At 43.7% G+C, this 16454-nt stretch overlaps 2 protein-coding genes across 3 annotated transcripts; one reads left to right on the plus strand and one right to left on the minus strand.

Moving 5' to 3' along the window:
- The first annotated feature begins 293 nt into the window (after positions 1 to 293).
- On the plus strand, positions 294 to 3019 carry LOC125713425 (intraflagellar transport protein 20 homolog). 2 transcript variants are annotated; one of them, XM_048984555.1, is made up of 5 exons: positions 294 to 369; positions 960 to 1125; positions 1330 to 1415; positions 1530 to 1633; positions 2096 to 3019. In XM_048984555.1, exons 2-5 carry the CDS (start codon positions 999 to 1001, stop codon positions 2175 to 2177), a joined length of 399 nt encoding a protein of 132 aa, XP_048840512.1. In that variant the 5' UTR covers positions 294 to 369; positions 960 to 998; the 3' UTR covers positions 2178 to 3019. The 2 variants fall into 2 exon arrangements, with proteins under 2 accessions (XP_048840512.1, XP_048840511.1); XM_048984554.1 differs by lacking the exon at positions 294 to 369 and adding an exon at positions 383 to 534.
- Positions 3020 to 3792: 773 nt separating this feature from the next.
- Positions 3793 to 11874, minus strand: LOC125713415 (adapter molecule crk-like). Its single transcript, XM_048984534.1, has 3 exons — positions 11320 to 11874; positions 8509 to 9074; positions 3793 to 6889 (listed from the first exon to the last, which is right to left on the minus strand). Exons 1-3 carry the CDS (start codon positions 11543 to 11545, stop codon positions 6752 to 6754), a joined length of 930 nt encoding a protein of 309 aa, XP_048840491.1. The 5' UTR covers positions 11546 to 11874; the 3' UTR covers positions 3793 to 6751.
- Between the last annotated feature and the right edge of the window lie 4580 nt (positions 11875 to 16454).

Here is a 16454-nt window from a genome sequence, read left to right on the forward strand (position 1 = left end):
ACATATATCAGTACAAATTGCGCACGGGCATTGCTGCATCCTTAGGGCTGTTTTGTGAGGGAGGTATTAAAATTAGTGGACCCCCTAGCCGCCCTTTTCATGTATATCTAGTAACGCTCCTGTGTGTGTGTGTGTGTGTATATATATATATATATATATATATATATATTGTGTGTAGACACACTAAAACACATTTTAAAAATCACGAAATTCTTGGCAAAAACCAAGGGGAAGGTTCCAGTAAACTGCACGTCATTCAACGATGCTGTTCGATGCCCCTCGGTGCGCGTGCCGCCGGCCGGTGGGCGGGACCTAATGTGGTGACGTCACGAGGCGCCTCGCGGTCTCTAGATGAGGAGCTGGAGTCCGGTGAGATATTTGCTCGCTTATTCCCTTTACAAACTACAAATCGTTTTAACATAATTTACCCACAGTAATGGTTACCGGTAACTGAGTAAAACGAGCAACTTCTTGATCAAATTTGCACACGACGAAGACGGAATTAGCAGTTGGTACCATTCGCTGGACATCTAGGTTAGCGAGTTAGCTATGCCGGATACTTTCTATTGCTGTTTGCTGAATAAAAGTGTTGACTCACACAATCCAGTGGAAGATATGTATTTAGCGGCCAGTATCATGCCAGGAATGTGTTTTGGCAGCTGGTTAGCCAGGTACATAGAACGTTAGTGCTTTAAAGTAGTTAGGTAGCGGCTAATTAGGGAGTTTGTCGTTGATCAGTTGTGAGCCGCATATACGATTTTAGCTGGTTAAATTGCAAACGCCAGCCTGTCCATGTTGTATATAACATAAGTGACGCGTAGCTAAATGTTATGTGACGTCCTTCTTGGGTTTTGAATAGGTTGCCGGTGTTGTACGTGTGACGGAAATGCAGAACTTTGTAAGGTTAATGCACATGAAACTGTAAAGAGGCATGTAAGCCAGGAAAACTTTTGTTCTAGGCTTGAGTCTGGACTTAGACCTCGACGTAGACCTGCACCATGTCCAAAGAGTCCTTAACTGAAGCCGGACTCCAGTTTGACGAGCTCAGTCGGATGCGAGTTCTGGACCCCGATGTGGCTCAAAGCACTGGCGAGCTGAAGACGGAATGCAAGGAGTTTATGGAGAGTAAGTGCAGCTGAGGACCATCAGGGAAAAAAGTGTTCAGGGTTTATAAGGCCCAGGATTTGAGCCATGTTGTACTCGGGTGACACAAATGTAGGTTCAAGGAGACGTTAATACGACCTCACTTTTAACGAACCGTCCGGCAGGTCAGATCTGAGCATATCTTGCCCTGAGAGTGAATTCCTACCCTTTAACTTCATCCATCAGAAATCAGCCAGTTTCAGATGGTGGTGAACGGACTAATTAAGACCGTGGATGAACTGGCGAGGGAAGCGGAGAGAGAAAAAGTGAAGGTGAAGTAAATAAAGATCCTGTGTAGTTTGGTGGTTCTTCTGTTGTCATTCCTCAATTGTTCAACTATATTTCTGGCAGAGGTGTGAATATAAATATATAGCATGTCTCTGAAGGCAATAGGAGCCAGGAACGTGCTGAAGTCAGTGGCCAAGCAGAGGGAGGCACAGCAACAGCAGGTTCAGGCTCTAATAGCAGAAAAGAAGACGCAACTGGAGAGGTGAGGAACTGAGGAAGCCTGGTTCTTGGTTACATGTGGACCTCTCAGATTTTGTTTCCAGAGCTCTTTGAATGGGGCCAAAAATAGTCGCAACCCATGGGTTAATTATCACTTTTCTATATTTCAACACATGCTGTCAGTCACATATTGGTGTGTTGTTTGAATATGATTAATCTTGTTGATCAAATGTAGGATATATGGGTACTATCTTCAAATCAGCAGTTACCAGGATGTGAGCATGTGTCAGTTAATTTCGTTGTCCAGGCAACTGAACAATGACAATAAAAGTCTTGAACTTGAACTGAACTTGAAGACCTAGGTTCTCTTCAGCGCCATATCTTAGCTTGTATTGGTGTTATATGTGATGCTTGTTTTGGGGTAAACTTCCACTCTATCACGAAGACAAGGGTAAAAATAATTTCAACATAATTTGGCCTTATCACTGTGTCTTCTGTGTTGTAGGTACCAAGTTGAGCACGAGGCACTATGCAAAGTGGAATCGGAGCAAACAGAATTCATTAATCAGTTTGTTCTCCAAAAATGAACCACACACAGAGGGACTCAACTTGAGGCTGTTCTGAAGCTGTTGTGGTACATTCCAGGGTGGCAAATGCCTCCCCTACAAGGAGAAATGGTACGACCCATCAGATAGGAAACTCACAAGGTTCTGAATCCATGCAGAGGTACTACGGTAGGAATTTGTTCTAATTTATTCCAGGAACTTGTGGGCAGCTGTTCTGTTTGGATATAATAGTTCTTAAGGGACGAGTGTTACTATTGCTTAAATAAACCGGTTCTAGCTTTTAATGTTTTTAAAGTACTTTACAGTTTCTCCACAATTGCTATTTATCTACAAATGAGTATGTGGTATTTATACTATTTATACCAAAAAAGACAGCTCTGTATTTATAGTAAAATAAATGTAAAAGTGGTCTGATGTAATGTTGTTTTAATAATGTATTTTACATGAGCAGAGCAAACTATGCTCTATAATGTCTAGCCTTGTAGAAGCCTGTTCATATTTGTGTGTGTGATTATTGGGACCAAAGGTGTAGCAGCTTTGATGTTTTTGTTAAAGGTGCTTTGACATTTTATGAGTTTAAAAAATTCTTAATCAGTTTATGAATGAAATTCATCAATATACGGAATAAGATGATGTTTGAATAATGGGCTGAGAGTATGTATGTATACATGTATATGTGTATGTATATACACACACATTCACAGGATACTGCATTTGTGTGTATATATCTACAAGTATTCAAATACAAACTTGTCCTTGATTACTTTTTAGATGTGAAATTTATATTACTTGATAAACTACATTCATGAAAGTTCATTTTAATAGACATTATTACAGAATATCTATTAAAATTTTGCATTTGGTTTTGGGCTTCTCTCTATCTATTATTGTCACCTTGCTCAAAGGTGAAGACATCCATCTGGCCCCCTCATTTGGAATATCCCAAACTTCCTAGTCTTGTCTATAGCACACCTATAGTTCTGTGTCCTTCAGTTACATGCCGAAGACTAGATAGGCTGTATGGCCATTAAAATGCCTTCATTACATGAGGCGGCCCATCTTTGGTCAGGATGTTTCATTCATACAGAGAATGTAGAGGAGCAAACTGACAGAACTCAATACAATGCATCACATTTCTTTATCGCAAGTTCATTCTATTTTCCCATGTTTTTAAACAGCCACATATTCTCCGTTAACGTAAATCACAAACTGCAGTGGGTTGGCTGCATATCACACGATCCACATCTCCAGTAAGGAGTGTATGTCGTAATGATCACCGCGTGTTATAAAAGGTCTGTTGTACATTTTAATTATTTAGTAGGTGCTTCTATGCTTCTACATCAAAGCATACCTGCCCGACCCGCTGAGCCACACGCTGTTCCACAAAAGATCAGCAATTCACATGGTAGCTGTTCTGTGTGCTGGTCAAGCACTCAACAGCTGAAAGGCACCATGTTCATCAGCTAAGGGGGGGGGGGGGGAGGGAACTTGGACTAAGTAATAAGTTTCTCCCTTTTGAGATGTCCTTGCAGGACAGGAGCAATTTCTTCCCCAAGCTGTAGTTTTTATCTTCCAGCTGAGCATAAGTCAGTGTATTGAACATGACTTTCTCACTATATATGAAGAACACAACGGATTCATATTTACTATTAGCCTTTATTTACTAAGTATACTGTGGACAAATTACATGCTACTGAAAAAAAGGTAAATTAATAGCCTTGAAAGAATATAGTGTTATAATACAATGGCACGTCTTGAATTAAATCGGATTCTCCCATCCTCCCTCCCCTGCCTTAAAAAAAGGGTATTACAAAAATAGGATACTTAAAAATATTTATAGTATTAATGGCAAACAATGTCAAATAGATTACGCAGGCAGAGGGGAAACGGAATGCAACCGAGACGAAGATGTAGCTACTTACCACCAGGTGGCGATAAGAGAAAAGTATGACCTCAGACTGGCCCTAAGGCGGCTTGCCTCTTAGAACCTTGCTGAAATTAGGGGTTTTCTACACAGGCTAAACAACACTGACAGGGGAGATACAAGCGTGATAAAGCCCAGCAATGCACATCAAGCCACCACAACTATCACCAGCCATTCTTTTGTATGAATACTTAAAATTTCTGTCCTGTCAAATACCCATAATATCTCACAGATTCATATCTGTATGAGTTAAGTGCAAATCCCAGTGAAACCGCTGTATTTAAAAAAAAAAAAGGGGGGGGGGGGTGGACCCTAGAGACAGGCCAAACGAGATAAAATCATAAGACCCAGCAGGATCTCATTTAGCTATTCCATTCCTATGGAGGCCAGCTTAAGCTGACCGAGAAAATAGATGTTTTGAGATCCAGGTCTAAAATGCATTTCTGCATGTATCAGCACTTGTAGAGAGCCTAGGGGTGGGAGAATGGCCGAAAAAAAATGCATGTGATTTATTATAGACAAGGCAAAATTTAAAACATTTTTTAGCTTAATTGTCAACTGAATACCCTGCGCCAATCATGAGAAGAATGACAACCTACAAAAACAGAAACATTTACATGTATTAATCATTACTTCAATGTTCAGGACCCATGAAGACCAGAGTTTAAGGCCCGGGCAAGGGAGGATAGCAGACCTGATTTGATTCCCTGCCTTTGGCTGCACTTCCAAGAATAAAAAAAAAGAACTCGTCACAGTCACCTGGTCACCTGTCTCCAAGTAGAGAAAGGCAGGTATGGTGAATGTTAAAAGCTGGCCTCTCCCCAGACTCAACACTGGCTGAGGATGCAAACCCTGGCTTTTCAGAAGCTGCCAACTACATCAGATTACCTAAACACACAATACCATCATACACAGGAATATGCGGGGAATATCGTGGAACAGGTATAAGGGATATATTCAGCAAAATTAAATCCAAATCTCGAATGTGCCGTAACTGGTAGCATTACGAAATGCCGAAAAGGAATCATTTATCATTTGAACACAAACCAAGACAATTTTATAGATTTCAGTTAATTGCAGTTGCTTAGTGGCAAGGCATCTTGGAAGACCAATCTCATCTGTCTTAGTGTCTCCTATCTATTCGAAAACAAGTTCAAACCTGGAAAACCAGACAATGCAACTCGCGGTCTAAACAATGACTTCTATTAAATACTTAAGGACATGAGGTAGAATGACAGCCAGCGGACTTTGGGTCTCCCACTCCTGCTCAGGAACTCGGCATTTGTATGTAGTGTTCAGCAGAGCTCAGTTAAATTCAGAATGAAACTAGCCAGGAGAACTAGTCACAGTGGATTTCCTCCAGACTCAGCAGGAAAAGGATACTGTAGACGTCAGGATTAAAAAAATTTTTTTTTTTAAGTCTCCCACTCTACGCAGGGAGAATTCACGACAATGAATAAGATCACAAGTGATACTGGTCTCCAACAAGGCCAGAGAGAAGAGGGCAATTTCGGCCAACATTACCAAGAGACCCTCATTAAAAATAATAATAAAAAAAACAGGAGAAATTCTCACCACTTAACTGACTTCTGTTTCTTGACTTTCCTACATCATTTTAAAAAGCCGGGAAAAAAAACAAACATTCTGAATGGAAGCTAGATAAGGATTAATTACATGACAGGCAGACTATTCCGCCAACCAATGCACAAGGATGAGATCTTAAGCCTAGTTCTACATATGCTCCCCCGTATGTACAACGATTCAGAAAGCAGCTTTCTTCCTTTACTAGGACTCCCCCAACCTACGAGTCAGACAAACGGACACAGGTGTGCAGACAGGGTGGGGCAGCAGTGGGTCGATCCTACACCTTGCGGAATCTCCCACAAAATACCCAAAGTTCCTTCTGGGGGGAAAAAACAAATAAAAAATGTTCTTCAGGCTATGAAGCTGGCCACGTTCTCACAGATGCATTACACAGAGCACATAATTCAGACACATTTCTCCTCCCACATGTAATGGCACGTACATATATTTATATAACATTTTCCATTTCATTACAAAAAAAAAAAAAATTTTGTTCACACTTGGTTTGACACTTGTAGTGCGCTGTGTAGCTCAAAAGCCATTGGCTATTCACCCTCTTGGGTGGTAGTGGTGTCTAGTTTGGATGAATCTCATTTGAACAGTGCTGGTCTCAAGGAGGATCTTGTCTGTGTATATTAACGGTGCAACATTGTTCTCTCTCTCCTCCCCGGGGTTGACAACATATCTGGTCTACAAGTCAGCAGTGCAGAGACTGTCCACATTTCCAGCATTAGCATCCTCAATCCAGTTGCCAGTGCATATATCTACATACATAGATTAGTGTATTTGCAGGAGAGGTATGCTCAATAAGATTGCCGATGGGCTTGACAAATCAGCTGGTTCTGATAAACGGGAACGATGGACATTAACTGTTCAGAGGATAGACAACTGGGAGGCGGCTGACCAGGAAGTTGTTGAAATATGTGCTGAGGGATAGTGTTAACCAAGACAAGTATAGTCGGGCTGTTGCAGAGGGGTGTGTGCGCAAGCACGTGTGTTTGTGTGCGCTAGCTGTCTTTGGAGGGGGCGAGGGGGACAGGGGAGGCCAGGGAATTCTGGGAGCCTTCATGAGGTCCGGGGACTGTTCTCAGCTGAGCTCTTCATCGGGATTGTGCTGATCAAGCAGGCGCACGTGTGTGAAGGGGAAGTGGCCACGTTTGCCCTTGCACTCGCCCTCCCACTGGCCGTTCACGTTGATCTTGGTCACCTTCACCATGTCACCAACCTGTGAGGAGGAGAAGGATGTTTGGAAGATGTTGGGGCATTCCATTAGGATGCATCGGGACACTCACCGCCAAACCAGCCTGTCCATTCCAGGCTCACAAGACACACAGTTCATGCTCACTGTTCTCAAGCCACATATGATACTAAAACTGAAGATCGCAGCAGGCACATGCTACAGCATAACAGGCACAAGCGCCAAGCAGTCAAAAACATACCCAGTTGACAGGCTCCAGGCCAAACCAAGCCATTCCCACGCGTTTGTCCCCATCTGCCCATGTGAAATCCCCACAAATGTCGGCAAATCTTCCCTGTCTAATATCCTCTGAAGAAATGAAGATATCTTGTTCTAATGCCACTGTTTAACCATCACTTGAACGTTCATCAGGAGAGATCACGACATGCAACAGAGATGAGATCTTCAGGAATACCATTCTGGATGAAAACCATAACCAAAACTTCACAGCTCACTTTGGGCAAAGAAGTTCAAGCTCATCCAGAGCAAGAAAACCTCTATCCCTTCCATGGAGGAACACAGTGCCTGGGAAATTCTGCCAGAGATGTAATTCTGCATTTGGAGAAGGGCGCAACCCATTATGCAGTGTAATTTGATAGGTTGGGTACAACAGCAAGAAGAACTGATGATATTTCAGGCAAAGCAAGTCAGTTCTTTTCAAACTGTAGCCAAATTCCATTGTAATTCTGTTTCCGTGGAACTAGCTGCCTTCAGGCGGCCCATATACAAGCAGCTGGGTTCACACGTGGAGCACCAGGTGACCTTCCTCACCCCCACCTTAAGGTGGATAATAAATAAAGCGCTAAAAATAGAGCAAAAACCGGCACGACTTGCAGTTCTCAATGAAGCAGCATTCCCCACCTCCAGCGTAAAGGAACGGTGAACCATGACAAAGCAGAGGCGGTGTGGACTCTTAGAAGCAGAGGGGTCTGGGAAATGAGGGCTGGTCTCACACAGAGGAAATGCTCCACCAAACAAAGCATTTCCTCTCCACAGCAGCCCTCCATTCAGGACGGCCCCCCTGCCCCTCCTCTTCCCCCCGGTAGTGCCTCACACCCCCCCCTAACTTGACACAGGAAACTGGAGCTCTCTAAGGAGTTTGGAAGGGACACATACTGCGAGCAGGCCACAGTTCACATAACATGCACAAAACCACTAAATCACCACTTAAACACATGCAAGAGCTCAGGGAAGCCTCAGACAAGATCAAAGACCCTTGATTTCATTTTTAAATAAGCTAATTTATTGCTAAACTCTCACTGGGATTTTCACTACTTAGTGGCTGAGAGTCAGTCATTCAAATTAAAGAGATGTTTATTAATATCATTCAGGTAGCGCCCTTTGCGTAGCTAAGTAGGTCACTGATCCAACATTTAATACTTCCCAAAGGTTACTAGTTAGTAACTAGCTAAATGTTCAGACTGTGGGCAGATTAAAACACCTCCCTGTGAAAATAGAGGGCAGGAGAGTGTGACATCTACAAATCTAGGAATTTATTCTCAAGTACCCATCTTTTTGGAGACACTGGCTAGAGAAAAGTTCCAGTGTTACTTGTTCTAGAAGAATAAACAGATTATCTTATTCTTTAAGCTACAGGGCAAGGGTACCTCCAGGGCCAGGGCGGTCTTGTCATAGGCATTGGGCACCCTCTTCTGGATGGCCCTGGCGTAGACGGGCCCGTTCTGCAGGTTGGGCAGAGGCGTGTTCACGCTGGGCTGGGCGTAGGGGCCAGGCTCACCCAAGGGTGGGGCTGGCAGGCCGCCCACAGAGCCATCTGGGATGCCACCCAGGCCCGGCAAAGAGGCGCCCGAGGTCGGGGAGGCTGGCCGATACCTCTCCACATAGGGCACGGGAATCATGCCAGCCCGGCCCTCTGAGTTCTGCGCGTTCCACCACTGCTCCTCCGGCTTCTCCAGCACCCGCAGCACATCGCCCTTGCGGAACGGCAGGTCCTCATCGTCGTTGCCGGGGAAGTCGAAAAGGGCACGCACGTACTCCACCGCCTCTGGCCTCGGGGGGGCACCACCAGCGCTCACAAAACCAGCATGCTTGGCCTTGCTGATTGGCTCGATGAGGGTGGTGGTATCCAGGTAGTGAATCTTGTAAAACTCCAAAAGAGCAGGAAGAGCGTCGAATTCCTGGTCTCCGATGCGGAACCGCGGACATGCCAGCCCTGATCCACAAAAATTCCACAGGAAATGGAGAAAGTGTTAGAGATACACATTCATGCCATTAATACAACCTGGATTAATGGAACAAAAAGTCAAGCAAGCCAAGTTCCCAAGATAATTATTTTACTGCACAGGTGCTTAAAGCTCAAATGATGTAATTAGATGCCGTAGTTCTCATTAAATCATTAAGCAAAGATAAGGCACAACAATGGCAGCTTATCACTAAAACCATACCTCTGACCAATCATTTAAGCCTGGCTACCGGCAGTAATAGTTAACTCTTTATATAAAAAAGGACTCATTCCTACAAATTAAGTAATTTCATTCCTTTACTGTAGTTAAGTTCCAGAAGTGAAATATCCAAACTCAGGCCAAATATTTATAAAAGGAATGAGATTTTCCAGGACTTTTACACAAAAATGTACAAGTGATATTCCACACTCTCAAAAATAAGCTTCAACATTAAGATTTCAACCAAAAAAATATACATTAATTGGTCCCAGTTATTACATTGTAAATGTAAAGTGCTTTGTGACAATGACTGTTGTTAAAAGCGCTATATAAATAAATTGAATACATTGTGCATTTAGCCACTAAGATAAAGCATGTAAAACTTCAAAGTGCATGAAAAACCAAGGTAACGAAGTATTATACAAGCATTTACACTATTGTTCTCATGTGGTGACAGTGATATGACTCAAAAAATAAATAAAAAAACATAAAACTAATAAAAATGTCTATAAATAAACCACATGACAGTTCATTCTAGGCATCACAAGAGAGGACCTTTATTTAAAGCACAGACATCTCACGGCAACACTGGGACAGACACTGAAGTGAACTGGGGGGGTGGGGGGGGGGCACATTCCACACACACCATTCCATGGAGTCATCCTCCCATTGTGACAACTAGCCCATTCATTCACAGAGGGTGTGAGCCCACCCCTCCCACGTAGTTTGTGCAGGACAACACAGCATGCACTTTCCAGAAGTGCACCGCTTCACACCCAGAGACACCCCCGAAACCCAGCAATCCATGTGTGTGACCTGCATATCAGTAACAGGGGTATTGGGGAAACGCGAAGCATGCATCCTCCTGTCCAAACTCCTGCACTGAAATTCCATGACACTCACTGACTGGGACATTAGAGCTGAACGAGCACCACACAACCAAAAAGCTTTCAGGAAAGACAATCAACCCCAGCACAGTAACAAAGACACTCTGTGCTGCAGGGGATATCCCTCTACAAGGGCTGAAGGGGGGAGTCCACGCGATTACATGGACTATTTAGTATCAAGAAACTGCAGTGTAGTGTGGGATGTGTTGTACTAGATTCCACTAAGGCCCATACAGCTGTTTCAAGACACACGAGGAAACGGCACCGATCAGTCCAGGCACTGCATTTGCCCCAAAGGCCAAACTGCATTGCCAACTCCATATTATGAGAACCAACCCCGGTCCATAAATCAAATATCGTTAAATAAAACGCAGCAATATAACACAACAGTTTCGAAAGCTGCAAACGTGATGTTCGTTCCGGCCTTGTTCGCAGTCTAAGTAACGCGCGGAGAGCCTGGTACGGCCGGCAGTCAAAGGGGACCCACCCATCTCTAACCTACTTTTCCTTTCCCACAGCAATAAATATGCTTCAACGCTGCTCAAAGAGTGTTCTGACTACGGGAAATACTGATAAATGTATGGGGGGGGGTCCCTCACAGGCTTTGTGAACATTATTACCGCGACTGTGCCGGTACATGCAGCAGAGGCTGCACCTCCGCAAGCCTCAAAAAGGACCTTATTTAATTCAGTTAAATCTATACCCAGACTTCGTCTCCATCACATCTGGAAGCTTCCCGAAGCGACGCTGCAGAGAATCACACCGGCTTTGTGTTCGCGGGGCGAGTAGTGAAGGACACCGCTGCCTTTGGGGGCTTTATAACTCTCAGGGATGATCATCGCGTTATGTTAAAGGCGCCTGGGGCAGCGCATTAGCACGTATTGCTTTAACATCATGCGTCAGATGTGCCATTTCAGATCTCTGGTGATACATCTGACTTCTTAGCGCTTTAACATTACGCGCGGACAGCAAAGAACTACTTCGGTTGCTATAGTAATAAAAGTATTATCTGTCGGTGATGCATCCACACGCACTTTTAAAATGAATGACCGCGGCTCCCCAAATTACAGGGCGAGCAGAAACGGCGTGTCTGGCGCCCCGGTGCCCGCTACCTCGCAGCCCGCCTTACCTGAGCCGGACTGCCGGTTGCTGCTGCTGCTGATGCTGTTGATTATGTAATGAGAGACTTTCGAGTTCTCCGACACGGACAGCACGTAGTCGCCGGGGCTGGTGATCGAGTCCCTGACCAGAAACATCCCATGCCTCTGCCCTTGCAGGAGAGAAACCGCCTCTTGTCGGCTTAATCTTCCCCAGTACCAGCTCATGCGGTCCTCGGCGTCAAAATTCCCAGCCATATCTACCACTCCGAATCCGAGGCTTCAGGCCTAACCTTAGCCTCTCCCTGTCCGCAATCAGAATTCAACTCATACAAAAAAAAACTTTGGCTTCGCACACGTTCAGAAAATGCACGACATCCGCAACCTTTCTCTATCGCGCGATTTTTTTCCCCAAATAAAATTATCAAGTCCCCAAAGAGAAAAGGAATTTGTACTATCGGGTCGTGCTCGAAAGAGCTATTTTGCCCTCAGTGTCGAAATGTATGTCAAAGTTCATTTGAATAAAATCTCAGAACTTCTAACTGGAACTTAAAGAAATGAAATGGCGGAGCAGAGAGAAAAATTGACCTCATACACCGGAAATGGCGTAAGGGAGTTTGTAAATCGTCATTAAAAATTTGGCATGGTGGGACCGCTCGTCCATATTTGGAAGGTCAAAAAATAATAGCCTTAGTGTACGTCATGAATAAATAAGGCAATTATAAGTAAGTGATATTAGTTACGATTTAAGTAATTGATATTTCTTATTAGTAGCTACTATACTTGATTGTAATTTAGCTTTGAGGTTGTCGCTAACTATGATTCAAGACCTAACTATGGGTCTGTGCTGCATAACTGTTACATCCATCCATCCATTTTCCATACCCGCTTGTCCTCTGCGGGGCCGCGGGGGTCCGGAGTATATCTCGGAATGTACAGGAGCAAGAGAGGGAATTACTCAGGTCGGGGCACCAACCCATCATATGGAACAAGCACACAAACCATCCACACTCACATTCGCACCTACGGACAATTTGGCAACTCCAATTCATCTCAGACTGTTTTCGTACTGTGGGGGGACCAGGAGTATATAAAACAATGCTTTACACCTTTGGGACGGTGGTTGAAGTCTCCACCTAATTTATTAGTTTATTACATACAACGGAGACTAAAGTGCAGTTTCAGTGACTTGTCACCAGGTGTCAGTCAAACGTAAAAAAAAACTATTTGGGAACGAAAAAGGACACTTAAACGCTTAATTTGGATCCATACCTGATAAGATATTATAATATTATTATTAATAATAATACTATTGTCTTTGTAATCGTTAATTGACTTCTAACACCTGGATGGAATACACGAGGGCCACATTTGTAAATCTTTTGACAAATGCTAATTGGACGCTTTAATTGTAATGTACTGCATTTATGGGACTTTAGAACTGCTAGTACATCTAATGCTGTGAGAGACGTTTAGGATTAAATAAACATCTGAAGGTTAGAGGAAGAGGATTGGCCGCATCAGTTACACTAAAAGCAGTGCCGGTCAACCAATTATACGACATATAGGGGGCCACCTAGGGTACAATTTTCTGAGGGGGCGACGACTTTGTCTGCCAATTTAACCTTGTCTCAGACAGGGGGCACCAGCGGTGAAGCTTGCTTAGGGCACCACAATCACTTTGACTAACTCTCACTGCAAGCTTTTTAAGTAAACATTCACTAAACTGTAGCCCTGCCACTGGACCACTGAGGACAGCAATTTATCTAAATTGCATCAGTGGAATAAATGAGTGGGTAGTGGTGAAGCAGGTCTTATGTTCCAGTTGATTGAAACTGTCCCCAGTGAACTCCAGGCCTTTTTAACTTGCCCACCCTCTCAAGAATAAAGCGAGACCTCTTCGGTTTCCACAGCGACTGTCTCACTTGGTAACCCCCCGCCCCCCTTCCCTGCAACCGTGACAACCAGGATCCTCTCCCTTATCATGGCTGAGCTGAAGGACTTAATATTTTTTTAAAGGAAGCTAAAATTGAAGTTCTGCTGGAAGTTATATTGAGTGGGCTGAAAGTCATTCATATAAGAATAATTTTTGCTGGGAATGTGGCTTTCTGTGAAGAAGAAGCATTAAAATATTCAAATAAATTGTTAAAATATATTTAAAAAATAATATCAAGTTTCTCATATAATGAAATGCTTAACTTTATGATATCATAATTGATATCCATAATTATCATAACAAAAAATTATACACTGAAGTCTATTGAATTACAGATGTGCACACGTGCAGATATCGATGTACGTCTGAAATCTTATCAGACTTGAAAGATGTCTTTACCTCGTATTTTTTCATTTAATTATGTGATGACACCCTGAGCACAGGGATTTGAACACGTACTGGAATGGCAGGGTATTGTATTCTGTGGAAATGCCATGTATTATCTCACCCTGGGAGACATCAATGACGGGGTGTGTGTTTGCAAGGCTTGAGCATGAACTCACACGAAGTCACTCTCAAATCGTTGTGTCATTTGGGGTCACCTGGAGCGGATGACGTCATCAGGACCACTTGGAGTTGGGACCTGTCATCACTCAATGCGATTATCACTGCAGCAGTTAACTCGAGCCCAGTCATGTAGTCCTTCTGAAAGAAAGCATCTGTTTCCCTCCGAACACACCCAACTGCAGTGAGCTCAGGGCACCAAAGAGTGGAGATACTCAGCACAGAACAGAGCGGAGCTCTCAGTGAAATCACCACATACTAGATCTGCTACCTGAGAAGCTCCCCCCTCTCATTCTTACTTCTTCACCCCCACCTCCTCCTGTCATCCATAGGTGTCCTCCACTGACGTGGGTAGCTCTTTGTCCCCCGCGGGTTCAGCCGGTCCCAGCTGTTCCCTGCAATCCCGGGTACAGCAGAGCCCGATGCCCCGCTGATTTCCCGAGCCGAAGCCAGCGGCAGAAAACTCAGGGCTGCGCAGACAGAGCGCGTTCCGTGTGCCTCGCAGACGTATCTCGGGGCTTAATTACTATAACATAATTAGTTATTTAATTCTCTAACCGGCCCAGTCTCCCTGCATCCGGCTGGTGAAATCTATTCTCCTAATGGAACAGGGACAGTACATCATTGGTAGATTAGCTCTGAAACGGCAGGGATCCCCTTGACGCAGTGAGAGGAGATTGGCAGACCCACGAACATGCCACTGGGGATTCTGCCCCGCCAGCTGAGCTGTCAGTTGTCCACCAGCCAGAAGATAACAAAAAAAAAGGGAAAAAAACAAGGGAAAAGACTAACAGACAGGAAGAGTCAGAGCAGCACCTCTGAGACAAACAGTTTTTATGGTGTTTAGTTTTTTAAAGATGCGTCACATACCATGATCCATTTGTGAAGCTTTTCCAATTAATTGCAGTGAGGCATTTCAGTGCAGAGGCTGGGAAGAGTGATCTTCATCGGCACGCGTACACACACACACACACACACACACATATTTGAATTCATATCTTTGTAGGTACTCGCCATTAATTTCTGCGGGCAAAACCCTAATCCCCACATGATGACCTTAACCCCCTACCCAGCCCTAACCTTAACCATAAGTAACCAAACTAAATATGAAACTTTTAGCATTTTTAGGTTTTTGATTGCAGTCACAGATTTTTATAAAACTGAATTTCCTCTTATAGAATTTTATTACATTATGGTCCCCACATTGTAAGTTGTACATGACCCCCCCACACACACACACACACACAATCCTGTGAGCCTGAGCTGAAGTGCCCATTCTCCCGAATGTTCTCATGCACGCTGTCAGCTGCTGCCTGACACCACGGCAAAAACACGAAAGCTGTATTTTACACCAGGGACAACTGTGACAGGTCTAGAGAGACAGAGCCCCGGGCCACTGCTCAAGGAGACTCCAGAAAACATTTCTCATCTGTAGGTCATTAGAGAATAGCAGGAACTGACCTACTGTGTAAGATTGTTTATTGTGAAGGGGCCAAATGTCTGAATAGACATAATCAGTTCTGTTCTTTAGAAAAAGGATTCTTACTGCGAGAGACAGAAATTCATTAGAGCTGCCCAACCAATTTTGAACCAGCTCAGAAGTCAGAGATGAATGGCCTTTCTATCACGGTGCCTTATTGTTATTCCAGCTTTTCTTGATCACTTTGACACATTTCATGAAATATACTTAACATTCTCATGACTGTAAGAGCATTTCTCAAAACAGTTTACGCAAAAAGCACATCGGTATGGTTAAAGCTCTTCTCAAAAGCAAATAATTCCACCAATGAATTATTCACAGAAATGATTTACAGTTTTCCTCAATTCCTTAAATGCATTTCTCAAAACACTAACCTCATACCCATAACAGAGCCTCAAAACCCCACAGCATTAATGCTGTTGGCCACAGCACGATTTCATTTCTTACTGTGTATGCACTAATTGCAATTAGTAAAACATACTTTGCAAATCACTAAGTATGTTCATCAATGAATAGACACAGCTAGCACAACAGATTATATATTTCTCATTCATATCGGCAGAGTGGGTTATTCTATAAATTATTGCACGCTAAATATAAAGTACAATTAGTACTATTCATTGCAAAGTTTGATGGGCTACTGATGAGCCCTCCAGTACCCTTGCAGGTGTGAAGAGCTGATCCAGCATTCCACGACCAGCACAGAATCCACATTGTTCCTCTGGAATCCGAGGTTCAACTAACAGTAGAAGCCTCCTCTCCAGTACCCTAGCTTAGACAATCCCAGGGAGGCTGAGGAGTGTGATCTCCCTGAAGTTGGAACACATCCTCTGGTCCCTTTCCCTAAAAATTTGCACCACCACCCCAGTCTGCCAATTGAAAGGCACTGTCTCCAACCTTCACACAGTGTTGATGAGGCTTGTCAGCCAAGACAGACCAATAACATCAAGAGCATTCAAGAACTCTTGACGGATCTCATCCATTCCCGGAGCCTTACCAACATAGAGTTCTTTAACTACTTCAGTGACTTCAGCACTAGTAATAGATAAGTTCTTCCCTGAGTCTTCCAGTTCTACCTCCTCCAAGGAAGGCGTATGAGTAGGATTCAGGAAGTCTTCAAAGTGTTCCTTCCACCGTCTGAATATATCACAATTTTAGGTTGTAAACAGCATGGGTAAAATCCCTGC

The sequence above is a fragment of the Brienomyrus brachyistius genome, chromosome 18 (assembly GCF_023856365.1).
Source record: "Brienomyrus brachyistius isolate T26 chromosome 18, BBRACH_0.4, whole genome shotgun sequence".
Taxonomy (NCBI): Eukaryota; Metazoa; Chordata; class Actinopteri; order Osteoglossiformes; family Mormyridae; genus Brienomyrus; species Brienomyrus brachyistius.

Coding starts and splice junctions, on each gene's coding strand:
- LOC125713425 (XM_048984555.1), top strand. CDS start 999: ATGTCCAAAGAGTCCTTAACTGAAGCCGGACTCCAGTTTGACGAGCTC. Junction 1,126..1,329: donor ATGCAAGGAGTTTATGGAGA/GTAAGTGCAGCT, acceptor TTCATCCATCAG/AAATCAGCCAGTTTCAGATG. Junction 1,416..1,529: donor CGGAGAGAGAAAAAGTGAAG/GTGAAGTAAATA, acceptor ATGTCTCTGAAG/GCAATAGGAGCCAGGAACGT.
- LOC125713415 (XM_048984534.1), bottom strand. CDS start 11,545: ATGGCTGGGAATTTTGACGCCGAGGACCGCATGAGCTGGTACTGGGGA. Junction 9,075..11,319: donor CAACCGGCAGTCCGGCTCAG/GTAAGGCGGGCT, acceptor TTTGTGGATCAG/GGCTGGCATGTCCGCGGTTC. Junction 6,890..8,508: donor AGACCGCCCTGGCCCTGGAG/GTACCCTTGCCC, acceptor TCCTCCTCACAG/GTTGGTGACATGGTGAAGGT.